This window comes from Pelobates fuscus, chromosome 1, assembly GCF_036172605.1.
Source record: "Pelobates fuscus isolate aPelFus1 chromosome 1, aPelFus1.pri, whole genome shotgun sequence".
NCBI lineage: Eukaryota > Metazoa > Chordata > Amphibia > Anura > Pelobatidae > Pelobates > Pelobates fuscus.
Window position 1 is genome coordinate 260,418,596 of NC_086317.1, and position 26,969 is coordinate 260,445,564.

At 39.9% G+C, this 26,969-nt stretch overlaps 1 protein-coding gene across 2 annotated transcripts in view; it reads left to right on the plus strand.

Moving 5' to 3' along the window:
• REPS2 (RALBP1 associated Eps domain containing 2) overlaps positions 1–26,969 on the plus strand; it is a 272,569-nt gene that overhangs the window by 120,143 nt on the left and 125,457 nt on the right. For both annotated transcript variants that reach the window (XM_063456831.1, XM_063456839.1), the window contains exons 7-9: positions 11,511–11,574; positions 22,527–22,669; positions 26,679–26,755. In XM_063456831.1, the coding sequence (XP_063312901.1) occupies positions 11,511–11,574; positions 22,527–22,669; positions 26,679–26,755 (284 nt within the window). The remainder of the gene's footprint in view (positions 1–11,510; positions 11,575–22,526; positions 22,670–26,678; positions 26,756–26,969) is intronic.

Below are 26,969 nucleotides of genomic sequence, written 5' to 3' on the forward strand. Positions count from 1 at the left end.
TATATATATATATATATACAATTGTTTTGTTTATATATATTTGTTTATATATATATATATATATAAACAAAACAATCAAGATGCACTCACAGGTCTTCCAGTATAAGAAAAAATGGTGCTTTATTATTCCATGTGTGGTACAAAAAAATCAATCAACGTTTCGACCCTGCCGGGTCTTTTTCAAGATCTTGGATCTTGATCTGGATCTTGAAAAAGACCCGGCAGGGTCGAAACGTCGATTGATTTTTTTGTACCACACATGGAATAATAAAGCACCATTTTTTCTTATACTGGAAGACCTGTGAGTGCATCTTGATTGTTTTGTTTATATATTTGACGCCTTAACCCCTTAAGGACTGGACTTTTTTTGCGATGTTGTACATTTGCGACCAGGCATCTTTTTGACACTTTTGTGGTGTTTGTGTTTAGCTGTAATTTTCCGCTCTCTCATTTACTGTTCCCATACAAATTATATATTGTTTTTTTCAGGACAAAAGGGGCTTTCTTTACATACCATTATTTATATAATCTCATCTAATTTAATTTAAAAAAAATGAAAAAATATGATGAAAAATTGAAAAAAATACACGTTTTTTGAATTTTATGTGAAAAATCTTTTACTCATCTACAAAAGCGAATGAAAAAAACTGCTAAATAGATTCAAAAATGTTGTCCTGAGTTCAAAAATACCCAGTGTTTACATGCTTTTTGCTTTTTTTTTGCATGTTATAGGGCTATAAGTACAAGTAGGATATTGCGGTTTCAAAACATACATTTTTAAAATGTATCAATAGTGACATTGTAACACTGTTATCTGTCATAAATTGCTAAATAACACCCCACATGTACATATTTTTTTAAAAGTAGACAACCCAGGGTATTCAATATGGGGTATGTCCAGACTTTTTTAGTAGCCACTTAGTCGCAAACACTGGCCAAAGTTAGCGTTCATATTTGTTTGTGTGTGAAAAAAGTAAAAAACTAAATTGAACGCTAATTTTGGCCAGTGTTTGTGACTAAGTGGTTACTAAAAACGACTGGACTTACCCCATTTGCAATACCTTGGGTTGTCTTCTTTTGCAAATGGTATGCCATCATGGGGGTAATTCTCATTCCTGGGCTACCATATGCTCTCAAAGGCAACGTAACCAACCTGGCCATTTTCAATGTAAAAATATTTGACCTATATATTTGACCCTGTAACTTTCAAAAACGCTATAAAACCTGTACATGGGGGGTCCTGTTCTACTCAGGAGACTTTGCTGAACACAAATATTAGTGTTTCAAAACTGGAAAATGTATCACAACAATTATATCATCAGTAAAAGTGCTGTTTGTGTGTGAAAAATGCAAAAAAAGTCACTTTCACTGACAATATCATCGCTGTGATATGTTTTACTGTTTTGAATCACTAATATTTGTGTTCAGCGAAGTCTCCCGAGTAAAACAGTACCCCCCATGTACATGTTTTAGGGTGTCGTAGAACGTTACAGGGTAAAATACAGTGATAGCAAATTAAATTCTCTGGTCTTTCGGCCTGGGTTGGCAGGCAGGTCCCTTAAATTGCAATCAATAAAATAACTTAATTATGTAAAAATATTACCTAAATACGCACGTAGAATTTAAATATATATGCATATTTATATATTTGAAGTCTACGTGTATATTTATATAATTATTTATGTAATTTTGTATATCGACATCTGAATAGTTCGCATTCTTTTTATTTATTTAAATATACATAGATATATATACAATTTCATTCTAAGTGTATTTTGATATAAATATATATATATATTAATATCAAAATACAGTTAGAATAAAATTTCGTATAGATATATAATTTTTTTTCAATTTTTTATTATTATTTTTAATTTTTTTAATTTAATTTAAATTATTTATTATTCGTATTTTATAATAATATATATGTACAATATATATAGTTATTATATATATTATATATATACGTGTGCAAATTAATTATAAGTGTATTTTTATATTAATATATGTACATATTAATATAAAAATACACTTAGCATGACATTATATATATGATATATAGACATATATTATATAGGTATAATATATGTCTATATATCATATATATACACATATATAATAATATTTTTTTTTTTTATTAACTATAACTTTAAATTTTTTTATGATTTTACAGTTGCAGGGAGACTGCCTGTCAGCACAGACAGTCCCCCTGCAGGCAGAGTCTAGGACACCTATTGTGACCATGTGGTCGCCCTGTTGGGCGATCACATGGCCCCAGGGGTCCTAAACTGCCATGGGGAGACTGTCTGGGCTGCAGGCAGTCTCCCCACAACGGGAGCACCGCCGAGGGAACGACGGCGATCGGGTAAGTACATTTTAAATTTAGGACGGTTCAGGACCGTCGTCGGTCGGCAACGCAAAAATGCCGATGACGGTCCTGAACCGTCCTGCGTCCTCAAGGGGTTAAATTTGCACCCAGGCAAGATAGTCATTGTTGCTTTGCTTAAGGAGAGTGCCAAGCTTGCACCTGTATATATATATATATATATATATATATATATATAAATATATATTTATATATACACATGCACACACTCTCCATCTCTTTCTAAAGTACCACTATAGTCATCCAGTCCACTTCATCTCAATGAAGGGTTCTCGGTGTAGTGGTTTTGCAGGTCGAACCCTACAAGGTAAAACATTGCCGTTTTACAGAAACGGCAATATTTACCTTGAAGGGTTAAGTACGCCCCTAGTGGCTGTCACATTGACAGCTATTAGAGGCACCTTCACTGCAATGCCATGTTTAACTATGAGAAACATTGGGCGTGCACAGTCTTTGCCACACATGCGCATCAGGAGACCAATGCTCCTGTATGAGGAACATTGGATTTAACCAGTGTTTCCCATTGCAGTGGTGACATTGCTGGAGGTAGGGAGGCAAGCAGCAGAGGGAGTCTTAGTGCTTGAAAAACGCAAATAAAATGAACCTTTTTAAAATTGTATTTATCTTTTTAAACCATTTTTATGGTGGGAGAGGGCTTGAATCTATGAATCTATGTTATACTCTTACACTATAGTGTTTCTTTAAAAGTAATGATTTTTGTTTTAATTAATATTGTTTTTTGTGCACAAATGCAATCACTGATACTTACATATACACAAATTCGCTCACATTCAATGGTCCACACACGAACAATCAGTGACCCATGCACACACAAATTTACTGACTCGTGCAGACTGACTCACACACACTGTCCCCTGCACTAACCCATGTAGACTGACTCTGTCACACACACACATACACACTCAGTCACTGACCCATGCAGACAGACACACACACACTGACCCATGCAGGCTGACACACACAGACCCATGCAGACTGACACAGTCTCTGAAACACACACTTACCTTAATTTCATATATCAGTTTGCTGCCTGGCATCCTATGACTTCCCATACGAGCCCCACTTCCTGTTGTGCTCCCGCCCACTTGTCCCCAAGTGCGGGGCAAAGGGCGGGAGCGAGTAAAATGTGCACACAGTAAAGGGCCTCCTGGGATGGATACTCTTTTGCCGCCCTGCCCAATTTGCTTCCTCCCACATATTCCCACACACACAATATGAGGCGGGAGCACTACATAATGAAATGGGATCTACTGCAGCCAGGCGCAGGCCAGAATGTAGTGCAGCACTGTGTGAGTAATGGCTGCGCTGCTGGTGCCTGGCTGCCATCCTGAATTTTACCGTGCAATACTGGGCCTGACTGGGCAGTCCAGTCGCCCGGACAGACCCAGACACTATTATAGCTGTAGGTTTTCCAGAGGCGCACCCAGGGAACTATCGCCCTAGGCCACCACGTAGGTGGCCTAATAAAAGCACCGGCCCTGGGTACTGGGAAGGGAGAAATGTGTCTGACCCCCCTTAGCATAAAAGTAACTGGTTGGTGCAGAATAGTGTCATCCATACATTGCAGTTGCTGCCCAGAAGTGTGTCTTTCGCCCATTACGCCTACCCTGTGGCAGGCAGGGACTTATGTTTTGGTGCCGTCCATTGAAATAACAAGCCAGTTGTTTGTGTCCACACATAAACAAACCTCCTATCTAAAATAGAGAACTAACCGGAAAAGAAAAATTAATTTTAAAGTCAAAATAGCCAAACTGGAAAGACTCTCTAAGTCATCTTTCCAGTTCAGCTACTCTTCCCTTTTTTTAATCTCCTGCTCTGTAAATCGAACTTTTTAATGCATGCAAGAGGCCCCTGCAGGGTCTAGCAAGCTATTAACCCCTTCAGGACGGAGTCAATAGTGCACGTTCTGATCAAAACAAAATGTAAACAAAAACTGGAATTTGCGCTATATGTCTGTTCAACCGTAGTTCCCCTCTTTCAAATTATATGCACCCACACTTATAATATATAATTTTGTTCAGGAGAAACAGGGCTTTAATCTATCATTAACTATTCATATATGGAACATAATTTATAATGAATAAAATAAAAAAAAAAGGTGAGAAAATAAGATTTTTTTTTAAATTTGTATTTCCGCCTCACATTTTAGCTGTGAATGTCATAATACTGTTAGGTTTTACTGCAAAAAATGCGCATATTTGTAATCAGCGATGTCTCACGAGTACAACAGTACCCCCCATTAACAGGTTTTATGGTGTTTTGGAAAGTTACAGGGTCAAATATAGAACGTTCCATTTTCAAATTGAAATTTTCCAGATTAGTAATGTTATCTTTGAGACGGTGTGGTAGCCCAGGAAAGAGAATTACCCCCATAATGGCATACCATTTGAAAAATTAGACAAGCCAAGGTATTGAAAGTGGGGTATGTTTAGTCTTTTTTAGTAGCCACTTAGTCACAAACACTGGCCAAAATTAGCGTTCATATTTGTTTTTGTGTGAAAAAAGCAAAAAACTAATATTTGGTCAGTGTTTGTGACTAAGTGGCTACTAAGAAAGACTGGACATACCCCACTTGCAATACCTCGGGTTGTCTACTTTTGCAAATGGTATGCCATCATGGGGGTAATTCTCATTCCTGGGCTACCATACGCTCTCAAAGGCAACATAACCAATCTGGCAAATTTCAATGTGAAAAAAATGAAATGCAAGCCTTATATGTGACTCTCTAACTTTCCTAAACACCATAAAACCTTTACATGGGGGGTACTGTTATTCTCGGGAGACTTCACTAAACACAAATATTAGTGTTTTAAAACCGTAAAACATATTACAACAATAATATAGACCATAAAAGTGCCGTTCGCTTGTAAAAAATGCGAAAAACGTCACTTTTACTTAAAATATCATTGTTGTAATACAATTTACCAGTTTGAAACAATAATATTTGAGTTCAGTGAAGTCTCCCGAGTAAAACAGTACCCCCTATGTACAGGTTTTATGGTGTCTTGGAGAGTTACAGGGTCAAATATAGTGCTTGCGAATTAAATTCTCTGCACTTTCTCCCTGTGTTGTCAGGCATGTCAATCAAATTTTAATTAATCAAATCACATAATTACGTTAAAAGATTATTTAAATATACACGTAGAATTTTAATATATATGCATTTATAGGTATTTAAATTCTACGTGTATACTAATGTAATCTTTTCTGTAATTATATGTATTTATCTATATATATATATTTGCGGTTATTTGTATTTTATACAACGATAGATATATATAGAATGTCATTCTAAGTGTATTTTGTTACCGATATATATATATTAATAACAAAATACAGTTAGAATGAAATTACATATGCATATATAATTTTATTAAATTTTGTTTCAATATTTTATTTATTTATTTTATTATTTTATTTATTTATTATTTTAATTATACGTATTTATATATAATATATATATGTACATCTATTATATATATAATATATATACATATTATATATATGTAACGTCATTCTAAGTGTATTTTAATATTAATTTATATACTTATATTAATATTAAAATACACGTTGCATGGCGTTACATATATATAATATATATATATATTAAAATATATTTAATTTATTTTTAAACATGTTTATTTTATTTTTTTTACACCTCCTACCAGCAGGGGGACTGTCTGATATTTCAAACAGTCCCCCTGCTGGCAGATCCATAGCCAGCTATAGGGGGCCATGTGATCGCTCTTTGAGAGCGATCACATGGCCCCCGGGGGCCTCATTTGCCGGAGGGGGGCTGCCTGGGCTCTCAGGCAGCCCCCCAGAAGAGGATCGCGGCGGAGGTGAGTAGTTGCTGGCTCCTGGGGGCTTAAACCGTTACGGCGTTCCATGCCGCCGCAACGGCTTTAAAGCCCATTTAAAGCGCGACGGCATGGAACGCCGTAACGGCGTTAAGGGGTTAATAGAGCAGGAGATAAGACATTTCAGTTTAAACAGTATTTACAATAAATTGTAAACATTAGATGACTCTTTACAGGTAGTGTTTAGGAAGGCTCTGTAAGTCCCACGCAGGGAGGAGTGACTAGGACTGTAAAAACAAAGTGATTTAAATTCTAAATGGCAGAGAATTGAGCAGTGAGACTGCAGGGGCATGATCTATGTACCAAAACTGCTTCATTAAGATAAAGTTGTTTTGGTGACTATAGTATCCCTTTAAACAAAACAAAACATAAAAACAATGGGTTACAAATAAAACCAAAACATATTTCACCGCTCAGTCTTCCTCAGATGACTTCTTAATGTCCCATCACATCTATATATACACCTCATCTATTCATCTCTTAAGATGGTTTGTTTTATATATAAAACACTTCTTGCAGTTATTGATTCAATATGCATTTTTTTTGATGAAGCTAAGGTTCCAGATGTCTTCTGTGGATTTTTTTTTTTTTTTAAAGTAAAATCCTGCTTGTTCAACTACAGATATTGCACTTATTAAAGATTCACATTTTTCACCCAAAGTTTTCCTGAAAACATTTTCTGGTTGACAATATATTGCTGTTTAGGGAGAGGAATTATTAAATGTACAGAAAATATTGACTCAGCCCCTCTAAACATTATTCCAGACAAAACACACAAAAAATAAAGTAATGCTAGGTTAAACTAAAAGTGCTAATATTAAAGGGACACTATAGTCACCAGAACAACTACAGCTTATTGCATTTGTTCTGGTGAGTAGAATCATTACCTATAGGCTTTTAAACACTGTCTTTTCAGAGGAAATGCAGTGTTTACATTACAGCCTAGTGATAACTTCACTGGCCACTCATCAGATGGCTGTTAGAGATCCTTCCTGGGTCATGGCTGACTAAAATGCATCCAAACATTCAGTATCTCCTCCCTCTGCATGCAGACACTGAACTTTCCTCAGAGATTCATTGATTCAATTCATCTCCATGAGGAGATGCTGATTGGCCAGGGCTGTGTTTGAATCATGCTGGATCTGCCCCTGATCTGCCTCTTTGTCAGTCTCAGCCAATCCTATGGGGAAGCACTGTGATTGGATCAAGCCACCACTTCTAATAAAGTCAGCAGACTGCTTGTTTTTCTGAGTCTAACAGCATGCTGAGTTACATATTCTGGCTTGAGTACAGTAAGTTTTTGCTATATTTATGGAGGCATGAGGGGCCCAGGGGGGCTAGATGGTGGTTTTAACACTATAGGGTCAGGAATACATGTTTGTGTTCCTAACCCTATAGTGATCCTTTAAGTATTTGTGTGGTATATTTTATAAAACTGTTACATTTGAGTTGGGCTTATTTGGTTGCTCAGTGAACTGACCATTTACTTCTACCAGGGCTCTGTACTACAGTGAAAATCCAAAGTGACTTTGGCTATTTTGACCTTAAATTTCAAATTCAATTTGAATTCTCATTTTAGTAAATAACTATGTAGGTGTAGTCCGACTGTACTTTAGTTACCTAAGTTAAACAGGAGCTGAAAAAAGTTTTACTAACCACATCAGACAGCTGGAAGTCACTTGGTTATAGACTCCTACTTGCTGGTGACGGTGTGAGGCTGTAAAGGTGTTTCTCTGAATGCATACCTCCCAACAATTTAATAATCAGGATGGGTGTTCAGGGCCATGAGGGGAAGTCATGAGTGACGTTACCTTGTCACTAGCAACACCCATTACGGATAGATCCGCCCAAAAAAGGTGCGGGGAGCACTGCCTTGAGCCTCCAATGATGCATTCCAGATGTGGACACCAATGAGCTAAAGAGGGACAACAGAATAGGACCTTGAAATTGGGACCATCCTGCCAAAAGTAGGACTTTTGGGAGGCCTGCGAATATAAGATTATGGCAATTTTTTACTGAATTACTTTATCAAATGATGATTTTGTTTTTTGATCTCCAGTTGCCGTAGCTTATATTCTTACCTCATGTTTTGAATATTGTCTTAGAGGGGAAAAAATGTGTTTATGTTTTGTCATGTTTCCATATTCATACAATGATAAATATGTGGGTAATCTAGACATGGATCCTTTGCTCTCTATCTCTAATGCTTTGGCATGTACACCTCACTGATGAGGCCCACAAAGGCCAAAATGGTTATCTGTGTGTGTAGGGGGACCTGTCTGGTATTGGGCTCCTCACAGCCCATGTAGGTGGGATCAGTCGGATACAAAAATACAATTTACACAAGTGAGGAATTTGTTTGAATCACAAGAGGAGACTTACTGAAAGACAAGAAGGTTTTTTACTAAAGTGAGAACTCAAAGGGAATTTCAAATTTAAGGCCAGAGTAGCCTAACTGGAATGTTTCCAGTTCAGCTACATTGACCTTAAATGTGAAATTCACTTTGAATTATCACTTTAGTGAATAGCCCTAGGTATTATAGATATAGACGATATTATGGTTTTTTTTTATGTTCTTTGTGTTTCTCTGTGTTTTAAGATTGAAGTTGTTTAATGTCCATATAATTTTAGTACTTAAAGGGACACTTCAGATACGATAAAAACTTCAAACAGAATCGGGATACGGCTGTATGATCTATGGAGAAAACATACAAAAACAAAAATAGTGTGATACAGTATATACAATAAATCTTGCGCTGTTAATAAATGCACTCACAAGATGGTGAAGAGAAAAGCGCTCATAAGGTGCCTCCCCTGATGGTATGGGGGGCCAGTAATCCCCTTGCCGGTACGAAATAGCCAATGGTACACGGGACTCCGAGTAGGTAGTAATCAAAATCCAATTGTTTTATTTTTTTTAAAAGGTGAAAAACACACCATAAAATTAAAAATTAGGAATGCGGCTATAGGTCCAACGCGTTTCATTCAAACAAGAACTTCTTCAGGGACCGCAACAATAATAAAACCACATACAATATCACAGATTGTAAAATACATCCTACTCCCCCCCTTAGTACAATCCCTTTAAATAGGGCTAGTCCCAGTGTCCAATTGGTCAGTACTGTGGGTGTTTTCTGTCTTCCAAATCTCCATTGGTCCCAGGATAGCTTCTCTCAGCTGATAGCATTTTCGGCACTTGGTTGAATCAAATTGAGCGCGTTCAGAAAGAAAGACGAAACCAGAAGTGTATGCGATCTCTTACTTCCTCCGCGTTCCATATGCGTTCCATCTGTATATTACGTTCATAGCAGCAAGAAACACAAGTGCAAATACACTTAAATGCAAAATAACAAAATAACAACGTGCTTGTCTATATAAAAGAAGAAAATATATTAATATCCCCCCCAAAAAAATTCCAATGTCATTTATAATGTGAGAAAAAAAGAACAGTTATAAAAAACTGTCAATTATTTAAATACTAGTATATATATATATCTATCATTCTGAGTCTGGATGACATACACAAGGAAAACATTCCCTCAAATGTGAAATCTCACCAATACTGTGTAAATCCCAAAAAAAGACAAAACTGCCAGACATGAGGCATATCACATTAACATGTCCAATAGTCTGAAAACAGTCCACTGGGACCCACACAATATTCCATATACATAATATCGATATGCATTTCAATAACCCACATGTTTGTATTATTAAAACAAGCTATATAACATGACCCACACCTCGATAGTGTATTGAAAGAGAACCACTTTTTTTTTTTTTATTATATTATCATATTTATAAATCTTCCCTCAAAAAAATATAATAGACATTTCCTATTTCATATTTATATATATTTTACAATCTGTGATATTGTATGTGGTTTTATTATTGTTGCGGTCCCTGAAGAAGTTCTTGTTTGAACGAAACGCGTTGGACCTATTGCCGCATTCTTAATTTTTTATTTTATGGTGTGTTTTTCACCTTTTAAAAAAAAAAAAACAATTGGATTGTGATTACTACCTACTCGGAGTCCCGTGTACCATTGTCTATTTCGTACCGGCAAGGGGATTACTGGCCCCCCATACCATCATGGGAGGCACCTTATGAGCGCTTTTCTCTTCACCATCTTGTGAGTGCATTTATTAACAGCGCAAGATTTATTGTATATACTGTATCACACTATTTTTGTTTTTTTATGTTTTCTCCATAGATCATACAGCCGTATCCCGATTCTGTTTGTGGTTTTTTTGTATTTTGCAAAGGTCGTTTGTTGTGGAGAACGATCTCGGGAGGTTGTATATTAATTGAAGTTAAGTAATTTACACTACATTTCACGTATTTTGTGGTGTTTATATTTTGTTTTTTTTCTCAAGATAAAAACTTAATTGGAATGAGTGAGTGAAAAAGCTATGTAACTTTTTTCACCTACTTTTTCGAGTGGGATTGAAGCCTTAGGAAATGGGAGGGCAGAGCCATTAGGCTCTGTGTTCGAGATTTTGGGATTGAACAGTTAGTTAACGGTTTAACTCCATAAGGTAAGACAACCCCCTGAAACCTCCTCACACAGTAACAACTTCATTATGCCTGGTGTGGTCCTTCAACTAGAATAAATTAGTCTGTTTCTGATCAAGAAGAAAAAAATAGGGTTTAAACAATTCTCACATTACTGAAGAATTACTTAAAAATACTTATAATGGTGACATAACTGTTAAAGGGCTATTCCAAACACCATGGTCACTTCAGTAATTTAAAGTTGTCATGGTGCTTAGAGTATGTATATGCAGCATTTCACTCTAAAACACTTTGCATACAGAGATGTAGCTCCACCTCCAGCAGAGTCATTTGTAAGGTTGGAATAGGAATGAGTGACCAACGTAAATTCTCTGCAAATTGGACTTATGATTTTATCAGTTCCTCTTCTCGGCTTGCCCTCTCCAACATCCTGGGAGTGACATCAATGGAGGAGGATTACTTTTTTTTTGATTGGAGTAAACCTTTAAAGCACCTTGAATTAGCATAATCTTGGGGGGCTCATTTTTTATTTTTTACACTTAGAATCTCGTTATTCATCCTGAGAATTGGAATCACAGTAAAATGTTTAAACTATGCAGCTTCTTGTGTCACTTTTTTAACTTAGATTACACAACTTTGGTCAAAGTAGGTCTTAAGAGAATTGAAAAATAATAATTTTTATTTTTACAGTTTGTTTAGTTAACATATATGTCTTTATATCTTGACAGGTTCTGTTGCAAAGAATTTCTTTACAAAATCCAAGCTTCCCATTTCAGAACTTTCACATATTTGGTAAGCTGTATATATTTTTTCACCTGTCTAATATTGGTATAATATGAATATTCTTGGCATTGATAGAAGGGGGCTCTGGGAGTGCTTGAGCCCTGAATGTTGATCCCTGTAGTCCTGGATTATTTTGGTGCCTTTGCCATTGTGGGACAGTGGGGAGATTAAAGATCTCCGTCACCAACATAGCAGGAAAGAGAGGGAGCCCCGAGAACCTCCGCTTTCACTCTCTCACTGTTGAAGACTTGTGTGTATTGGCTCAGGTGAGCACTGGGCAGTTCAACTGCAGGTTACCACAGCAATGCTCTGACACTATGAGACTGGAGCTTGCAAGAGCCTTTACCTGAGGTCTGCAATTGTGAAGAAGTGAGAGCTGAGACTCTATACACACTGGACCATTAGGGATAGGAGTGATATCCCTCCTTCCTGTCCCAAGGTAGTCAGATGGAGGAGGGAATACAAATGTTTTTTAAATAACAAAAGTTTCTTTATAGTTATTATATATATTATTTCATCCCCAGTAAACACACACTAGATCCCCAGGGCACAATGCCTCCCCAGTATACACACACAGGCACACACATACTCACTGCATCCCTAGCATACACACTGCATCCCCAACACGCACACACACACTACATCCCCAATGCACGCACACACACACTGCATCCTCAGGGCACACACACTGCATCCCCAGCAATTCACACACACTACATCACCAGCAAAACACCACATTCCCTACACACACTACATCCTCTACACACACAGACATACACTCTCACTACAGCCTCTGCAATGTAAGCTCATGGAGCAGGGCCCTCCACCCCTCTGTTCCTGTACGTCCAGTTGTCTGGTTACAATTACATGTCTGTTAGTCCACCCATTGTACAGCACTACGGAATTTGATGGCGCTATATAAATAATAAAATAATAATAAATAATAATATACAAAATCACTACACCATAAGTATAAAACAAACAGATATATTTATACACACAACCCCACAAACAGCCTCCAAACAAATTCACAATACTAACCCATCCCACTTTATTCTCTGGTATCCCACTTAAGGAGACATCAGATACAGGTCACAATGAATCTCTGTGATACTGACATACAAAGTTCACATTACTCTGTGTTTTATAGCTGTGGAGCTCTATGATACACTACTTTGCACAATACTGTAAAATCTGTGCCTGTCTGTGTCTGTCAGTGCCTGTGTGTAACTTTATATGTCTGCTTATGCCTGTCCTGTGCCAGTCTGTGTATGTATGTGTGTTGGTGCACATCTGTGTGTCTTTGTTTGCTTGTGCATGTCTGACAGTGTCTGCCTGTTTGTGTCTATATGTCTGTGTCTGCCCATCTGTGTTTATCTTTGTGAGTGTGCCAAGAGGCGTGATAAGCAGTGGAATGGGGCATGGGTGGGATTTGAGAAGGGGCCTGGGGTGGAGCTTTAGGATGGGGTCACCAAATTACTTTTGGGTGTTTTTTGACATTAGCAATGGCCTTGCTGGATATGCTGTCATATTCTCCTCCTCCATCTAATAGAGTGAAGCATGTCATTGGAGAAACACAAAAGAGATTCAAGTGCCACGGAGAGATTTAAATCTTATGTTCTCCTACTGAAAGCATGAGTCAGACTCTGCAAATTGTCTGTAGTAGCTAAATGAATAGATATTATACTGGTGTTAATTATTGTGAGGAATAAATGTTCCATTCTCATCACAAATGTGGCAGCAGCATTCTGTATCTGTCTTTTCCATGTGGCACAACTTTTTAGGGGTTGTGTATCAGCAGAAGAGTTTTTACAGACTGTTCTTAGACTGTTAGGCAAGTTGAGGATTTTGTACATGCCTCCCAGATATGTTCCAATTCTCAACATTCTAAGACCTCCCCAAGATCAGCCTCCTATTGATCTCTATATTTCATGTTTCCCCATTATCCTGAGGTAGAGCTTATGTGTTAGGAAAGAACTGTAATTAAGCCTGTTTGAGTGGTCTCTTAAAGAGATAATTTTTCAAAGAAAATGAGGGGGGTCTGGCAGCTTTTTTTCACCTCGTCCTTGTTGAGCGGCAAGGATATAGAAGTTTAAGTCTAACAACCCAAGTCCTTATCTCAACTTTGGTCTGTATAAGAGAATTCGGGCCTACAGCATTTGCACTGCAGATTTGTATTTTGCTGTTTTGTAACCCAGAAATGTCTCCCTGGATAACTATAATTGGCAGGAACTAGAAGCAAAACAGGATTCTGGGCAAAAATCCCAATTTTACTGGAGTGAATACGTCCTACCCATTAAATTGGCTTGTCCACCTTATTCTCTTTGTTATAGCTTATTTTTTATTGAAGAAAATAGCTTTTCTTTTTTTTCTTTTTTTTCTTTTTCTTCCAAAGTACCGTATATACTCGAGTATAAGCCGACCCGAATATAAGCCGAGGCCCCTAATTTTATCCCAAAAAACTGGGAAAACTTATTGACTCGAGTATAAGACTAGGGTGGGAAATGCAGCAGCTACTGGTAAATTTCTAAATAAAATTAGATCCTAAAAAAAATATATTAATTGAATATTTATTTACAGTGTGTGTATAATGAATGCAGTGTGTGCTTATGTGTGTGTGTATGAGTGCAGCGTGTGTGTATGAGTGCAGCGTGTGTGTATGAGTGCAGCGTGTGTGTATGAGTGCAGTGTGTGTGTGAATGAATGCAGTGTGTGTGTGCATGAATGCAGTGTGTGTGTGCATGAATGCAGTGTGTGTGTGTATGAATGCAGTGTGTGAATGCAGTGTGTGCAGGGCCGGTGCAAGGATATTTGCCGCCGTAGGCAAAAAAAAATTTGCCGCCCCCTCCCCCCCCATATGTCCTGACTTCCCCCCCTCCTCCCTCAGTGGTCCTTACCTCCCCACCCCCGTGTTCCTTCACCCCCCCCCCCCAGTGGTCCTTACTTCCCCCTCCCCTCCCATAGTGGTCCTTATCCCCCCCCTCCCTCCCATAGTGGTCCTTATACCCCCCTCCCTCCCATAGTGGTCCTTATACCCCCCTCCCTCCCATAGTGGTCCTTAACCCACCCCATCCCTCCCATAGTGGTCCTTATACCCCCCCCATCCCTCCCATAGTGGTCCTTATACCCCCCTCCCTCCCATAGTGGTCCTTAACCCACCCCATCCCTCCCATAGTGGTCCTTATACCCCCCCCCCTCCCATAGTGGTCCTTATACCCCCCCCCCTCCCATAGTGGTCCTTATACCCCCCTCCCTCCCATAGTGGTCCTTATCCCCCCCTCCCTCCCATAGTGGTCCTTATACCCCCCTCCCTCCCATAGTGGTCCTTATCCCCCCCTCCCTCCCATAGTGGTCCTTATACCCCCCCCCCCCCCATAGTGGTCCTTATACCCCTTTTTTTATTATTAATTTTTCTTTTATTCTTATTATTTTTATATTATTATTTCTTATTTTATTTATATATTTTTTTTTTTCGTCCCCCCTCCCTGCTTGATATATGGCAGGGAGGGGGGCTCTCCTTCCCTGGTGGTCCAGTGGTAGTTCAGTGGGGGGGAAGAGGGGGGCTGGCAGAGCTGTAACTTACCTTTCCTGCAGCTCCTGTCAGCTCTCTCCTCCTCTGCGCCGTCCGTTCTGCTCCTTCTATCAGCTCACACTGTAAGTCTCGCGAGAGCCGCGGCTCTCGCGAGATTTACACTGGGAGCTGACCGAGGTGCTGACCGGACGGCGCAGAGGAGGAGAGAGCTGACAGGAGCTGCAGGAAAGGTAAGTTACAGCTCTGCCAGCCCCCCTCTTCCCCAGTCTGTATTATGGCAATGCAAATTGCCATAATACAGACCTTGACTCGAGTATAAGCCGAGTTGGAGTTTTTCAGCCCAAAAAATGGGCTGAAAAACTCGGCTTATACTCGAGTATATACGGTACATAAATAATAATACAATACAAAAAAATTAAAAAGATATACATATACAATTGCAAAGCATTATATATTCATTGAGTTGCAATTCTCTGCAAGATAAATTATCTGCATAATCCATATGCCTACATATATAACTCAATATGAACTCAATCGAGCATAATGCAGTTTTAAAAAGGTGCTGCAACTCATTTCAAAGAAAAATGTTATATCAACAAAATAAAATAAAGTATCATCAGGAATACCATACTGAGCAAAGAAAGCAAGAAACAACCCCAACATCAACCCAAGTTGACTCGATATCTCCAAAAATGTTCCTGAACGCTGTTGGAGAAAGTCTCACTGTGCATCTGACTTTCTCCACTATAAATTTATGCTGCGCTCATACAGCTTGGCTCTTTCCTCTGCAAAAGTAAATTACTTCAATACCCTCATAACCACACTCTCCCTCGAGCCCAAACGACTATGTCACACATTTAACTCTCTTCTTTGCCCTATTGTTTCTCCTCTACCTACTAACTTGACCGCCTCAGACTTTGCAACTCACTTCACTGACAAGATCTCTACAATCAGGGAAGAGATCTCTCATCTTTCTTCTTCCCCTTACAATACTTCTCCTAACCTCACTCCCTCTGCTGTTCTATGTTCATTCGCACCCACTACAGCGGAAGAGGTTTCTGCTCTACTCCAGTCCTCCTGCCCCAGCACCTGCTCCTTAGATACAATTCCTTCGCATCTCATCCGTATTCTGTCTTCTTCTCTTTCTCTACCTCTCACTAAAATTCTCAATCTCTCTCTCTCCTCTGGCATATTTCCATCACCCTTCAAACATGCAACTTTAACCTCAATTCTAAAGAAGCCCAACATTGACCCTAACTCCCCATCCAACTACTATCCTATCTCACTACTGCCCTTTGCATCCAATATCCTTGAAAGAGTTGTGTATGCGAAATTGACAGACTTCCTCGAGTCTAACTCTCTGCTAGACCGGCTTCAGTCTGGTTTCCACGCTAAACACTCTGTGGAAACGGCACTGACCAAAGTATCCAATGATCTACTCGCTGCAAAATCTTGTGGTCACTACTCTTTCCTAATTCTCCTTGACCTGTTTGCGACTTTTGACACTGTTGATCACAACAGCTTCTTCTCATCCTCCGCAATAACGGTCTACAAGATATTGCTTTCTCCTGGTGCTCCTCCTACCTCTCCCAGCGCTCTTTCAGTGTTTCTTGCTCTGGCTCTGCTTCTTCTCCCCAACTCCTGTCTGTTGGTGTCCACCAAGGTTCAGTCCTTGGTCCCCTACTGTTCTCTATCTATACTGCCTCACTTGGTAAACTCATTAACTCCTTTGGCTTCCAATATCATATTATATATTTAGATGACAGGCAAATCTACCTGTCCTCTCCTGATCTCTCCCCAATTCCTTAAACTTAACTTGACCAAAACTGAAATTCTAGTCTTTCCTCCCTCAAGTGTTGTTACTCCTGTTTCTGTCTCCCTCCCAGTCAACAGTGCTACCATCTGCTCCATCACGTAGGCTCGCTGCCTAGGTGTTCTATTTGACTCCGACCTCTCCTTCACGCCTCATGTTCAGTCTATCACCAAATCCTGTTGTTTTCATCTCAAAAACATTGCGCACATCTGACCCTACTTAACGCCAGATGCGACTAAGGTGCTGGTCCATTCCATTGTCCTTTCTCGCCTTGACTACTGTAATCCACTTCTCAGTAGTCTTACGTGCTCCCAACTTGCGCCGTTACAGTTCATAATGAATGCGGTGGCGAGGCTCATCTTCCTGTCCGCCCGCACCTCCCACGCCTCACCCTTCTGTCAGTCCCTACTTTGGCTTCCTGTAAGATATAGGGCTCAATTTAAAATTCTGGTTCTTGCTTTCAAATCTCTACATAATGCTGCTCCCACCTATCTATCCTCACTAATACACAAGTATGTCCCGCCTAGGCCATTACGCTCTGCTGAAGACTTACGTCTATCTTCTGTCTGTACTCCTACCTCTGATGCTCGCCTTCAAGATTTCTCCAGGGCTGCACCGTTCCTGTGGAACTCACTTCCCTCGTCTGTTAGATGCTCACCCAGTCTCCACGCCTTCAAAAAATCATTAAAAACCCACTTTTTCATAAAAGCATATCAATTAAACTGTTAATAGCTACCGACTCTTGCAACTGTCATTAGTCTAATACTATCCTTACCTTTTGTGTCACTTTACCCCACTCCCTCTAGCATTGAGCAGGGCCCTCAACCTCTCTGTTCCTGTGTGTCCAACTTGTCTGGTTACAACTTCATGTGTGTTCGTCCACCCACTGTAAAGCGCTGCAGAATTTGTTGGCGCTATATAAATAACATAATAACTCATCCAAATTTTATTTTAATCTACAGTGCGTAGATTTTTTTTGTTACTCTCATTGCTAGTTGCCATTTGAGCTGGGTCAGTAATACAATTTAATTCCTTTTCCCATTTTATCATATATGGTGGTTTGTTAGACCTAGCCACCTCTATCAAACATTGTCCACCTTATACTCTAGGTCCTTTACCAGAGTACGCAGGATGGGAGTGTAGTTCTGAGAGAGTTGGGTATGATCAGAAGTGATTTTTACACCCAGACACAAGAATGCATCTCCTTTTTAAACCTGTAAACAGATTCTACCAGTGCTGTGTCCACTGCTGACATATTGAAGGGCATGGCTATTGATTTAGCCTTGTACCAATTGAAGGTGATGGGGTGCACTGTCTTTTATTTGGATATTAATTTATGGTTTGGAGGGATTACCTAATTTGTGGATGCTTGCTCCTTTTTGGTTCATATTAGTTTATGAAACCTACAGTTCTATATGCTCTCAAATCCATGCAACTCCGGCAGAGCTGGAGATTCTCAAACTAATGTAACTTTGTGCTATCCACTTACCATACATCGTGACCTTTGACATTGTTTTACTAGAACCACCTCTCTCATATCATACTCATGTATATATTTGGTAGTCATGCCATTAAAGGTGAACAATAGTGATGTCGCGAACCCGAAATTTTTGGTTCGCGAACGACGAACGGGAACTTCCGCAAACGTTCGCGAACCGGCGAACCGGGCGAACCGCCATTGACTTCAATGGGCAGGCGAATTTTAAAACCCACAGGGACTCTTTCTGGCCACAAAAGTGATGGAAAAGTTGTTTCAAGGGGACTAACACCTGGACTGTGGCATGCCGGAGGGGGATCCATGGCAAAACTCCCATGGAAAATTACACAGTTGATGCAGAGTCTGGTTTTAATCCATAAAGGGCAGAAATCACCTAACATTCCTAAATCACAATGGATATGGATTGACACCTGACATATTGACACCTTGACATATGGATTGACACCTGTCCTCAGAGACCCTGATACACACTGACACTGAGCAGAATAGGGACTGTTCCCCTTACATAGGGTCACTTGGCAGGTATGGATTGACACCGGTCCTCAAAGCCCCTGATACACACTGACACAGAGCAGAATAGAGACTGTTCCCCGTCCTCAGAGACCAAGATACACACTGACAAAGAGCAGAATAGAGACCGGGGGTCTAGTAGCGTGGACACCCAGCACAGGTCGTTCTCCTTCAGCCTTTTTATACGAGGGTCCCTCAACAGGCACGACAGCATGAAAGACCCCATTTGCACAAGGTTGGATGCCGAGCTACTCATTTCCCGTTCCTCCTCCTCACACAGAGTAGAATAGAGACTATTCCCCCACAATGGATATGGATTGACACCTGACATATTGACACCTTGACATATGGATTGACACCTGTCCTCAGAGACCATGATACACACTGACAAAGAGCAGAATAGAGACTGTTCCCCGTCCTCAAAGCCCCGGATACACACTGACAAAGAGCGGAATAGAGACTGTTCCCCCTACATAGTGTCACTTGGCAGGTATGGATTGACACCTATCCTAAGGATCCCTGAAACACACTGACACAGAGCAGAATAGGGACTGTTCCCCCTACATAGGGTCACTTGGCAGATATGGATTGACACCTGTCCTCAGGGACCCTGATACACACTGGGGGGGGACCTACTGTCCTCCCCCCCTGGCCCCCACCCCTGCGCGGTGGGTGGGGGCCATAAATCACAATGGGGGGACCTACTGTCCTCCCCCCCGGCCCCCACCCCTGCGCGGTGGGTGGGGGCATAAATCACAATGGGGGGGACCTACTGATAGGAGTGGTGTACTATTCTTATCAGTTTAATACCTGTTGCGTCTCCTATCAGTGGACGTGTATATGGCAGCCATTTTAGGAACCGCACACCTGGGACCCGAGCAAGGTCACCTCGTTCAACAGGCGACAACATTTGTCCCTGGAAAACTATCCTGGACATTATGTACAATTTGTATAGATATGGCAGCGATTTCTGTAACAGGGAGATGGAAGAAGATGCTTGGTCGGTCCTCTTACTTCAAATTTGGGGCACTGCGCGGGCAAGCTAATGTGCCACCAGATAGGAGTGGTGTGTTTAGTATTGTTCTGATCAGTTTAATACCTTTCGCGTCTCCTATCAGTGGCAACTGTCAAAGTACGCTGGCAGGGTTGTGCAGGGCACACGCTGAAGGAAGGCCTGACACAGCCGCTTGAAGGACACTGACTGGCTGCTATTAGCTTACACTGGAAACCTTTTTTTCTTTGTAAAAGCACGCTATAGAGACACCAGATATGAGTGGCAATGTGCACTGGCACAGTTCTGCAGAGCACACGCTGAAGGCCTGACACACCCGCTTTAAGGACACTGACTGCTATTAGCTTACACTGGAAACCTTTTTTTCTTTGTAAAAGCACACTACAGAGACACCAGAAATGAGTGGCAACTGTCAGAGTACGCTGGCAGGGTTGTGCAGGACACATGCTGAAGGAAGGCCTGACACAGCCGCTTGAAGGACACTGACTGGCTGCTATTAGCTTACACTGGAAACCTTTTTTCTTTGTAAAAGCACGCTACAGAGACACCAGATATGAGTGGCAATGTGCACTGGCACAGGTCTGCAGAGCACAGGCTGTAGGCCTGACACAGCTGCTTGAAGAACACTGACTGGCTGCTATTAGCTAACACTGGAAACCTTTTTTCTTTGTAAAAGCACGCAACAGAGACACCAGATATGAGTGGCAATGTGCACTGGCACAGGTCTGCAGAGCACAGGCTGTAGGCCTGACACAGCCGCTTGAAGGACACTGACTGGCTGCTATTAGCTTACACTGGAAACCTTTTTTTCTTTGTAAAAGCACGCTACAGAGACACCAGATATGAGTGGCAACTGTCAAAGTACGCTGGCACAGTTGTGCAGGACACACGCTGAAGGAAGGCCTGACACAGCCGCTTGAAGGACACTGACTGGCTGCTATTAGCTTACACTGGAAACCTTTTTTTCTTTGTAAAAGCACGCTACAGAGACACCAGATATGAGTGTCAATGTGCACTGGCACAGGTCTGCAGAGCACAGGCTGTAGGCCTGACACAGCCGCTTGAAGGACACTGACTGGCTGCTATTAGCTTACACTGGAAACATTTTTTTCTTTGTAAAAGCACGCTACAGAGACACCAGATATGAGTGGCAACTGTCAAAGTACGCTGGCACAGGTATGCAGAGCACACGCTGAAGGAGGCCTGACACCCAGACGCTTGCAGACAACTAACTGCTCTTCTATTACAGTGAAATTTATTTTATTTTTTTAAATGTAAAGCTTAAGCTATTGTGACAACAGATATGAGTGGTGGCACTGACTGTGCAAATGGGCACAGCATCCAGCCTGACACAGAAGCTGGCAGGCAGGCAACTGCTCTTCTATTACAGTGATTTTTTTATTTTTTTTTAAATGTAAAGCTTAAGCTATTGTGACAACAGATATGAGTGGTGGCACTGACTGTGCAAATGGGCACAGCATCCACCCTGACACAGAAGCTGGCAGGCAGGCAACTGCAATTACATTACACAGAAAAAAAAAAAAGCAGACTGATGTTCTAGCCCTAAAAAGGGCTTTTTGGGGTGCTGTCCTTACAGCAGAGATCCGATGAGTCCTTCAGGACTGTAGTGGATACTGAATACCCTAGCCTAGCTATCAATTTCCCTATCTAATCAGCAGCAGCTACCCTTTCCCTCCTCTCACTAAGCATGCAGCTTCAGAATGAATCGAAAATGGATGCTGGGAGGGAGGTGGGAGGGTCTGCTAGGGAGGGTGTGCTGCTGATTGGCTGAAATGTGTCTGCTGACCGAGAGGCACAGGGTCAAAGTTTGCTCAATGATGACGAATAGGGGCGGATCGAACCGCGCATGTGTCCGCCCGCCGCGGCGAACGCGAACACGATATGTTCGCCGGGAACTATTCGCCGGCGAACAGTTCGGTACATCACTAGTGAACAATCATGTCTGCGGAATTTACACCACTGAATAAACTATTGAAAATCATTCATACCTGTTGCTCTGGTTTTTGTTTAACTGTATAGTAAGTATTTAGCAAATGGCAGCCAAAATCCAGTTTAGTGCTGGCACAGCCAAGGCAGACACCGTAAATGAGGAGAAGAAATAGAAACATTGTTTAATTTATTCTTGTCTCAATATGCTTTGTTGAACTGCCAGATGAAAGGGACTTGCGAATAGTTGCAGGATATAGAGATGTGGATTTCTACATTAATATTTATATATGTTATTTTAAACACGTCATCAATAAATGTTTGTTAAATACAGAGGATAAATAAATATAATATTAAAAATCCTAGGAAAAGCCAGTTCCGCTTGAAAACAGACAGATAGCAGTAATAGGGAAATGACATGTATGAATAGAATTCTCTAATATGCCATCTGCTCTAATTTAGTGGTTGATCAATTGATATATTCAGTTCTTGTTCCTGTTTTTTTTATTTGTTTGTTTTACTTATTCAAGGGTGCAATATTGTCAATGACTAATGCTATACTTGAAAATTTGCATCTGTTTTTTCATTTCCTCTTTTCATTGTGGTTTGAGAGGCCATGTGGATGATTCTCTTGCATTTTTCTTTGCAGGGATCTCAGTGATGTAGATTGTGATGGAGCCCTGACCCTGTCTGAGTTTTGTGCTGCCTTCCATCTTATCGTTGCAAGGAAGAATGGCTATGAGCTGCCAGACACACTGCCTCAGATGCTGTTGTCTGAAATCGTTCCTTCAGGTAAAAGAAATATTTAAAAAAATTCTCAGCATGGTATCTTTATCAGTACTTAGATTTCGATCCAAGACAGGGCTGATGAGCCCCAGAAGGTCTAAACAGCTGCTCCTGTGTAATCATTGCTTCATTTAGATCAGATTTCATTTATTAGCTAAAAATAGTAATGTGTAAAATTGCAGGCTTTCCGTTTGAGAGCCAAAAGAAAAGTGGAAAGAAAATTAAAATAGGTGCAGTGCTGTTTGTTCCAATTTGCATATGCTGTGTTGGATTGCATTGTACTGTGAACATTTGATGGAATAGGTTTTTAATATTTACTGAATATTTAAAATTCACCATGGCAATAGTAATCCACCTAGACTGAGAAAATGTATACTCTAAAAATAACAAGGGTAAATATACTGTATTATATTCCTTTGGCACTCCACATGCCAGTAATACACATGTGGAGTATTGTATCTAAATAGCTAAAGGCACTCTGTATGGTCTATCAGATTAGAATGCTTTTATACCGCTAATGTCTGAATCCTTTCAGATGGTCTGTTAAATTCCCAAGTTCAACTGATTCAAGAGCAGCATAGAAGGTTAAGCGGGATTAGACTTGAACAATAACCTCTCTTTGCCAACACTAGGCCATTCAGCAGAGGTACCATTACTGCCTCGGTACTTCACAGTCTCCTAAATCCTGACGGGATTGTCAATGTAGCTGCCACTGTTTTTCCCTTTGGTGTGTGTTACGGGTGGAGGGGGTTAGATGTTTCAAAATAATATTTAGTTATCCAAATTGTTCTTGTCCAGCATACATACACAACAAAAGCATTACTAGCTAGAAAGTTCCACACAGTCTCTAATGAATTCCCGGTTTTATCACCGGCTCAGTTGGAGCCAGACTGGTTGGCTGGGCTCTTCCAGTCATCTGCATCGATGTATTCATTTGTAAAAGAATTGTTTATAAAGGATTGTGGACAACCCGTTTCACTTTTTAATAAACACCCAACACTTGGATTCAGTATCAGTGCTGATTTTGTTTTCAATCTTTTTGTTGTCTTCCTTGGACAATGTTGCCCCTGGGAGTTATGTATTTAGAATTTAGTTTACTTATTAACATACCGTACCTAGTTTTTCACATGTAGAGGTATTTTGTTATTATTTATGTAAAAGTATACATGATAAATTCTAGTTAAATCTACATGAAGAAGCAAATGTAGAACATAGACAAGGATGGGTATATAGCAAATATATTTCAAATAAAATATTTCCCTTTATATTCATTCATACACCAATATATATATTGACGTTCACCCAGGGAAATGTCAACAAGCTATACTCCTCCTTACAGGGCAGGGTTAATATATGTTTAATGGAAATTGTAAAACATATACCTTGAAGAGAAGAGATAACTGTGTTTTATTTGTCTGATTTATAGTTACAGTTATAGAGTGTCCCTTCTCTTTCTTTCCCCACGGTACAGACTGACACATTGATAATTATTATATATGATTGATTGATGGCTGGCTGGTACAGCTGTTGAGAGTATCTGAGCATGTCAAGAACCTGGTTTATTTGTGAAAAATGCACAATTTGAGTATAGACATGCTCAGTCTGCTTCTAGAACCGATGTCTGACATAACCCATTTAGTCTGCACTGCTACATCTGAGCCTGGACATCCTAAAAAAACGGCATGGAGATTGCGTTATTTTCTTTTATAGTTAATTATTCTTGCATATAGGCCACAGTTGCCTACATCTTGTTAGCATAGGGAGATGTTTGCCATATATATTTTGTGTATATTATTGAATGCAGTTTAGACAAACTAGACTGATTATTTGAGTTTCTGTGGAGTTAACATGGTATCATTGTCACGCTTTGACTGAATAGACTTATTTAAATGTTGGTCTATGTAAATTAGTTTATTTATTGCATGGGACATGTTATCTTCTTAATTCCAATTTTTTTTAATAAATACAAGGTTTTATCCTCCTACCAGGAATTGAACCCAGACTAGCTTGAGGAAAAATTATGGCCACATAACATTAGGAGATGCAGTTTAATCAATTATTGTGTGTGATCAAAGCATTAAACGTTGAGTTATTACTTTACAGGTAGACTTTAGGTTAGATTACTGTTTATTCATCTGTACTTCCTTCTCTGGACTGTCACCATGCATTGATTTATACAGGTTCATTTTTGTTACATTATTTTCATTTCCCCATTGTAGGGGAATCTTTATGATAGCCATTGTAGTCCATAGTACATTGGGGTTTTTGTTCTTGGAGTGGAACAAATATATGAGTTCTATACTTTATCGATCTAATTGGTTTTCAACACCAGTATACATACTTACTCCTACTCCATTTTACTTGTCATCAGGCTATTAAACGTATAAAATATTCTTGAGTACATGGGTTATTTATGTGATGGTTGATATCAGAGTCCTCCTCTATAAATGCTTACATCCAGACACATCTGTAGTTCAGCAACATCTGCGGTCCTCCCAGATGTTGCTGAAATACAACTCCCATGATTCTGTCAATGAAACAGATAGCGAGGGAATCACGGGAGTTGTATTTCCGTAACATCTGGGTGGACGCAGGTTGGCCAGCGCTGGTTTAGGTCTAGCTTAGCGTGATTTTATGAGAGAGAGATTTAGTGAAGAGCTTTGTTTCTCCCTTTATGCTCCTTTCTAAGCTTGATCCATTTCCTTCTCTGTATCTGGGAATTTCCCCCCACTTTCTATATTTGCACTATAATGCTATCCCTTTTATACAGGTACAAAATGTGTTTTAAGGGTGCATTTATTATTTCAACTCACTTTCATGTATTTTGCTACTGATTATGGGATTCTTATGTGCTGTTTAGGGCCTTATTTTCCATATATATCTATATATGAAATAACCCATATGTACATAACATTTTTGTATCAGATTTCATGTGCACTTGTTATGTGTGAATTTACCCACAATAACGGGACTGTGGTGAGAGTTCATATAATATATGTATTAGTTTTACTCTTTCTGCGAAGGATTGCATGACTGTCTTAGTACTAATTTAACAAATCCACATGAATACAATATAACGTAGATTAAAGGATCACTATAGTGTCGGGAAAACAAAGCGGTTTTCCTGACACTATAGTGCCCTGAGGGTGTCCCCACCCTCAGGGTCCCCCTCCCGTGGCGCTGAAGGGGTTAAAACCCCTTTAGCAGCTTATCTTTATCCAGCGCGGGTTCCCTCAGCGCTGGTGACCTCTCCTCCCCGTCCGACGTCAGCTCTCTAGTGGAGCGGAATGCACATGTGCGGCAAGTGCATAGGAGCGTCCATAGGATTTCTCAATACTTTCCTATGGACACTCTGCGCAATGGATGCGAAATTCGCATCCAGCGTCGCAGATGTGCCTCTAGTGGCTGTCCGGAAGACAGCCACTAGAGGCTGGCTTAACCCCAAATGTAAACATAGCAGTTTCTCGGAAACTGCTATGTTTGCATCTGAAGGGTTAAAACCTGAGGGACATGGCACCCAGACCACTTCATTGAGCTGAAGTGGTCTGGGTGACTATAGTGTCCCTTTAACTGTAATTTTTTTCAGTTTGTTATTTTTTTATAGTTGTTGGTGGCTAGTGTGTATTCTAATGCTAAAGAATTTTAGTATCTAACTGTAACAACTCTATTTGATTCTATATCTTTGATATACAATGATCATTTTGAATATATTGGATTGCACTCAAATTATTTGGATAAACCATCCACACTGCAGTTCCCGGGTTTTCATGAATTCTGATAACGTTTTGTTTTAAAATAGAGAATTATTAAAGCTTATATTTTACTTATTCTCCCTTTGTACCTATTTCATATTTAGTAGTCCAATTCTGGGGTTACCCCCTATTTTTAGGTGGCTGGTTTGACAATTCTCTTATTGTTTGTAAACTTTTAGTTTTAATTTTTTTAGTGTGTGTGTGTGTGTGTGTGTCAAAATGTGTCATTAACAAAGATCACAGTGTAGATTATTTATTTATAGCATCTTTGAAGCTCACTTTCGATGGTGTACATGAAGCTTATCGTGGAACAACCACAGTTTTCCAGAGCAGGAAAGAGGTGAGACAAAGTCTTTGATTAACTTTTAGCAATGTTAATGAAATGTTTGTACATATACGTGTTTTACTCCGTTCCCAATCTGGGGTCTAGAGAAAATAATGGGAAAAAGAAAGAACACCCTCTGTGAATTCTATGGTTTTACATATCAGGACAAAATAACAACCAACTCTTCCTTAACAGGTCTTAAAAATAGGTAAACACAACCTCAGATGAA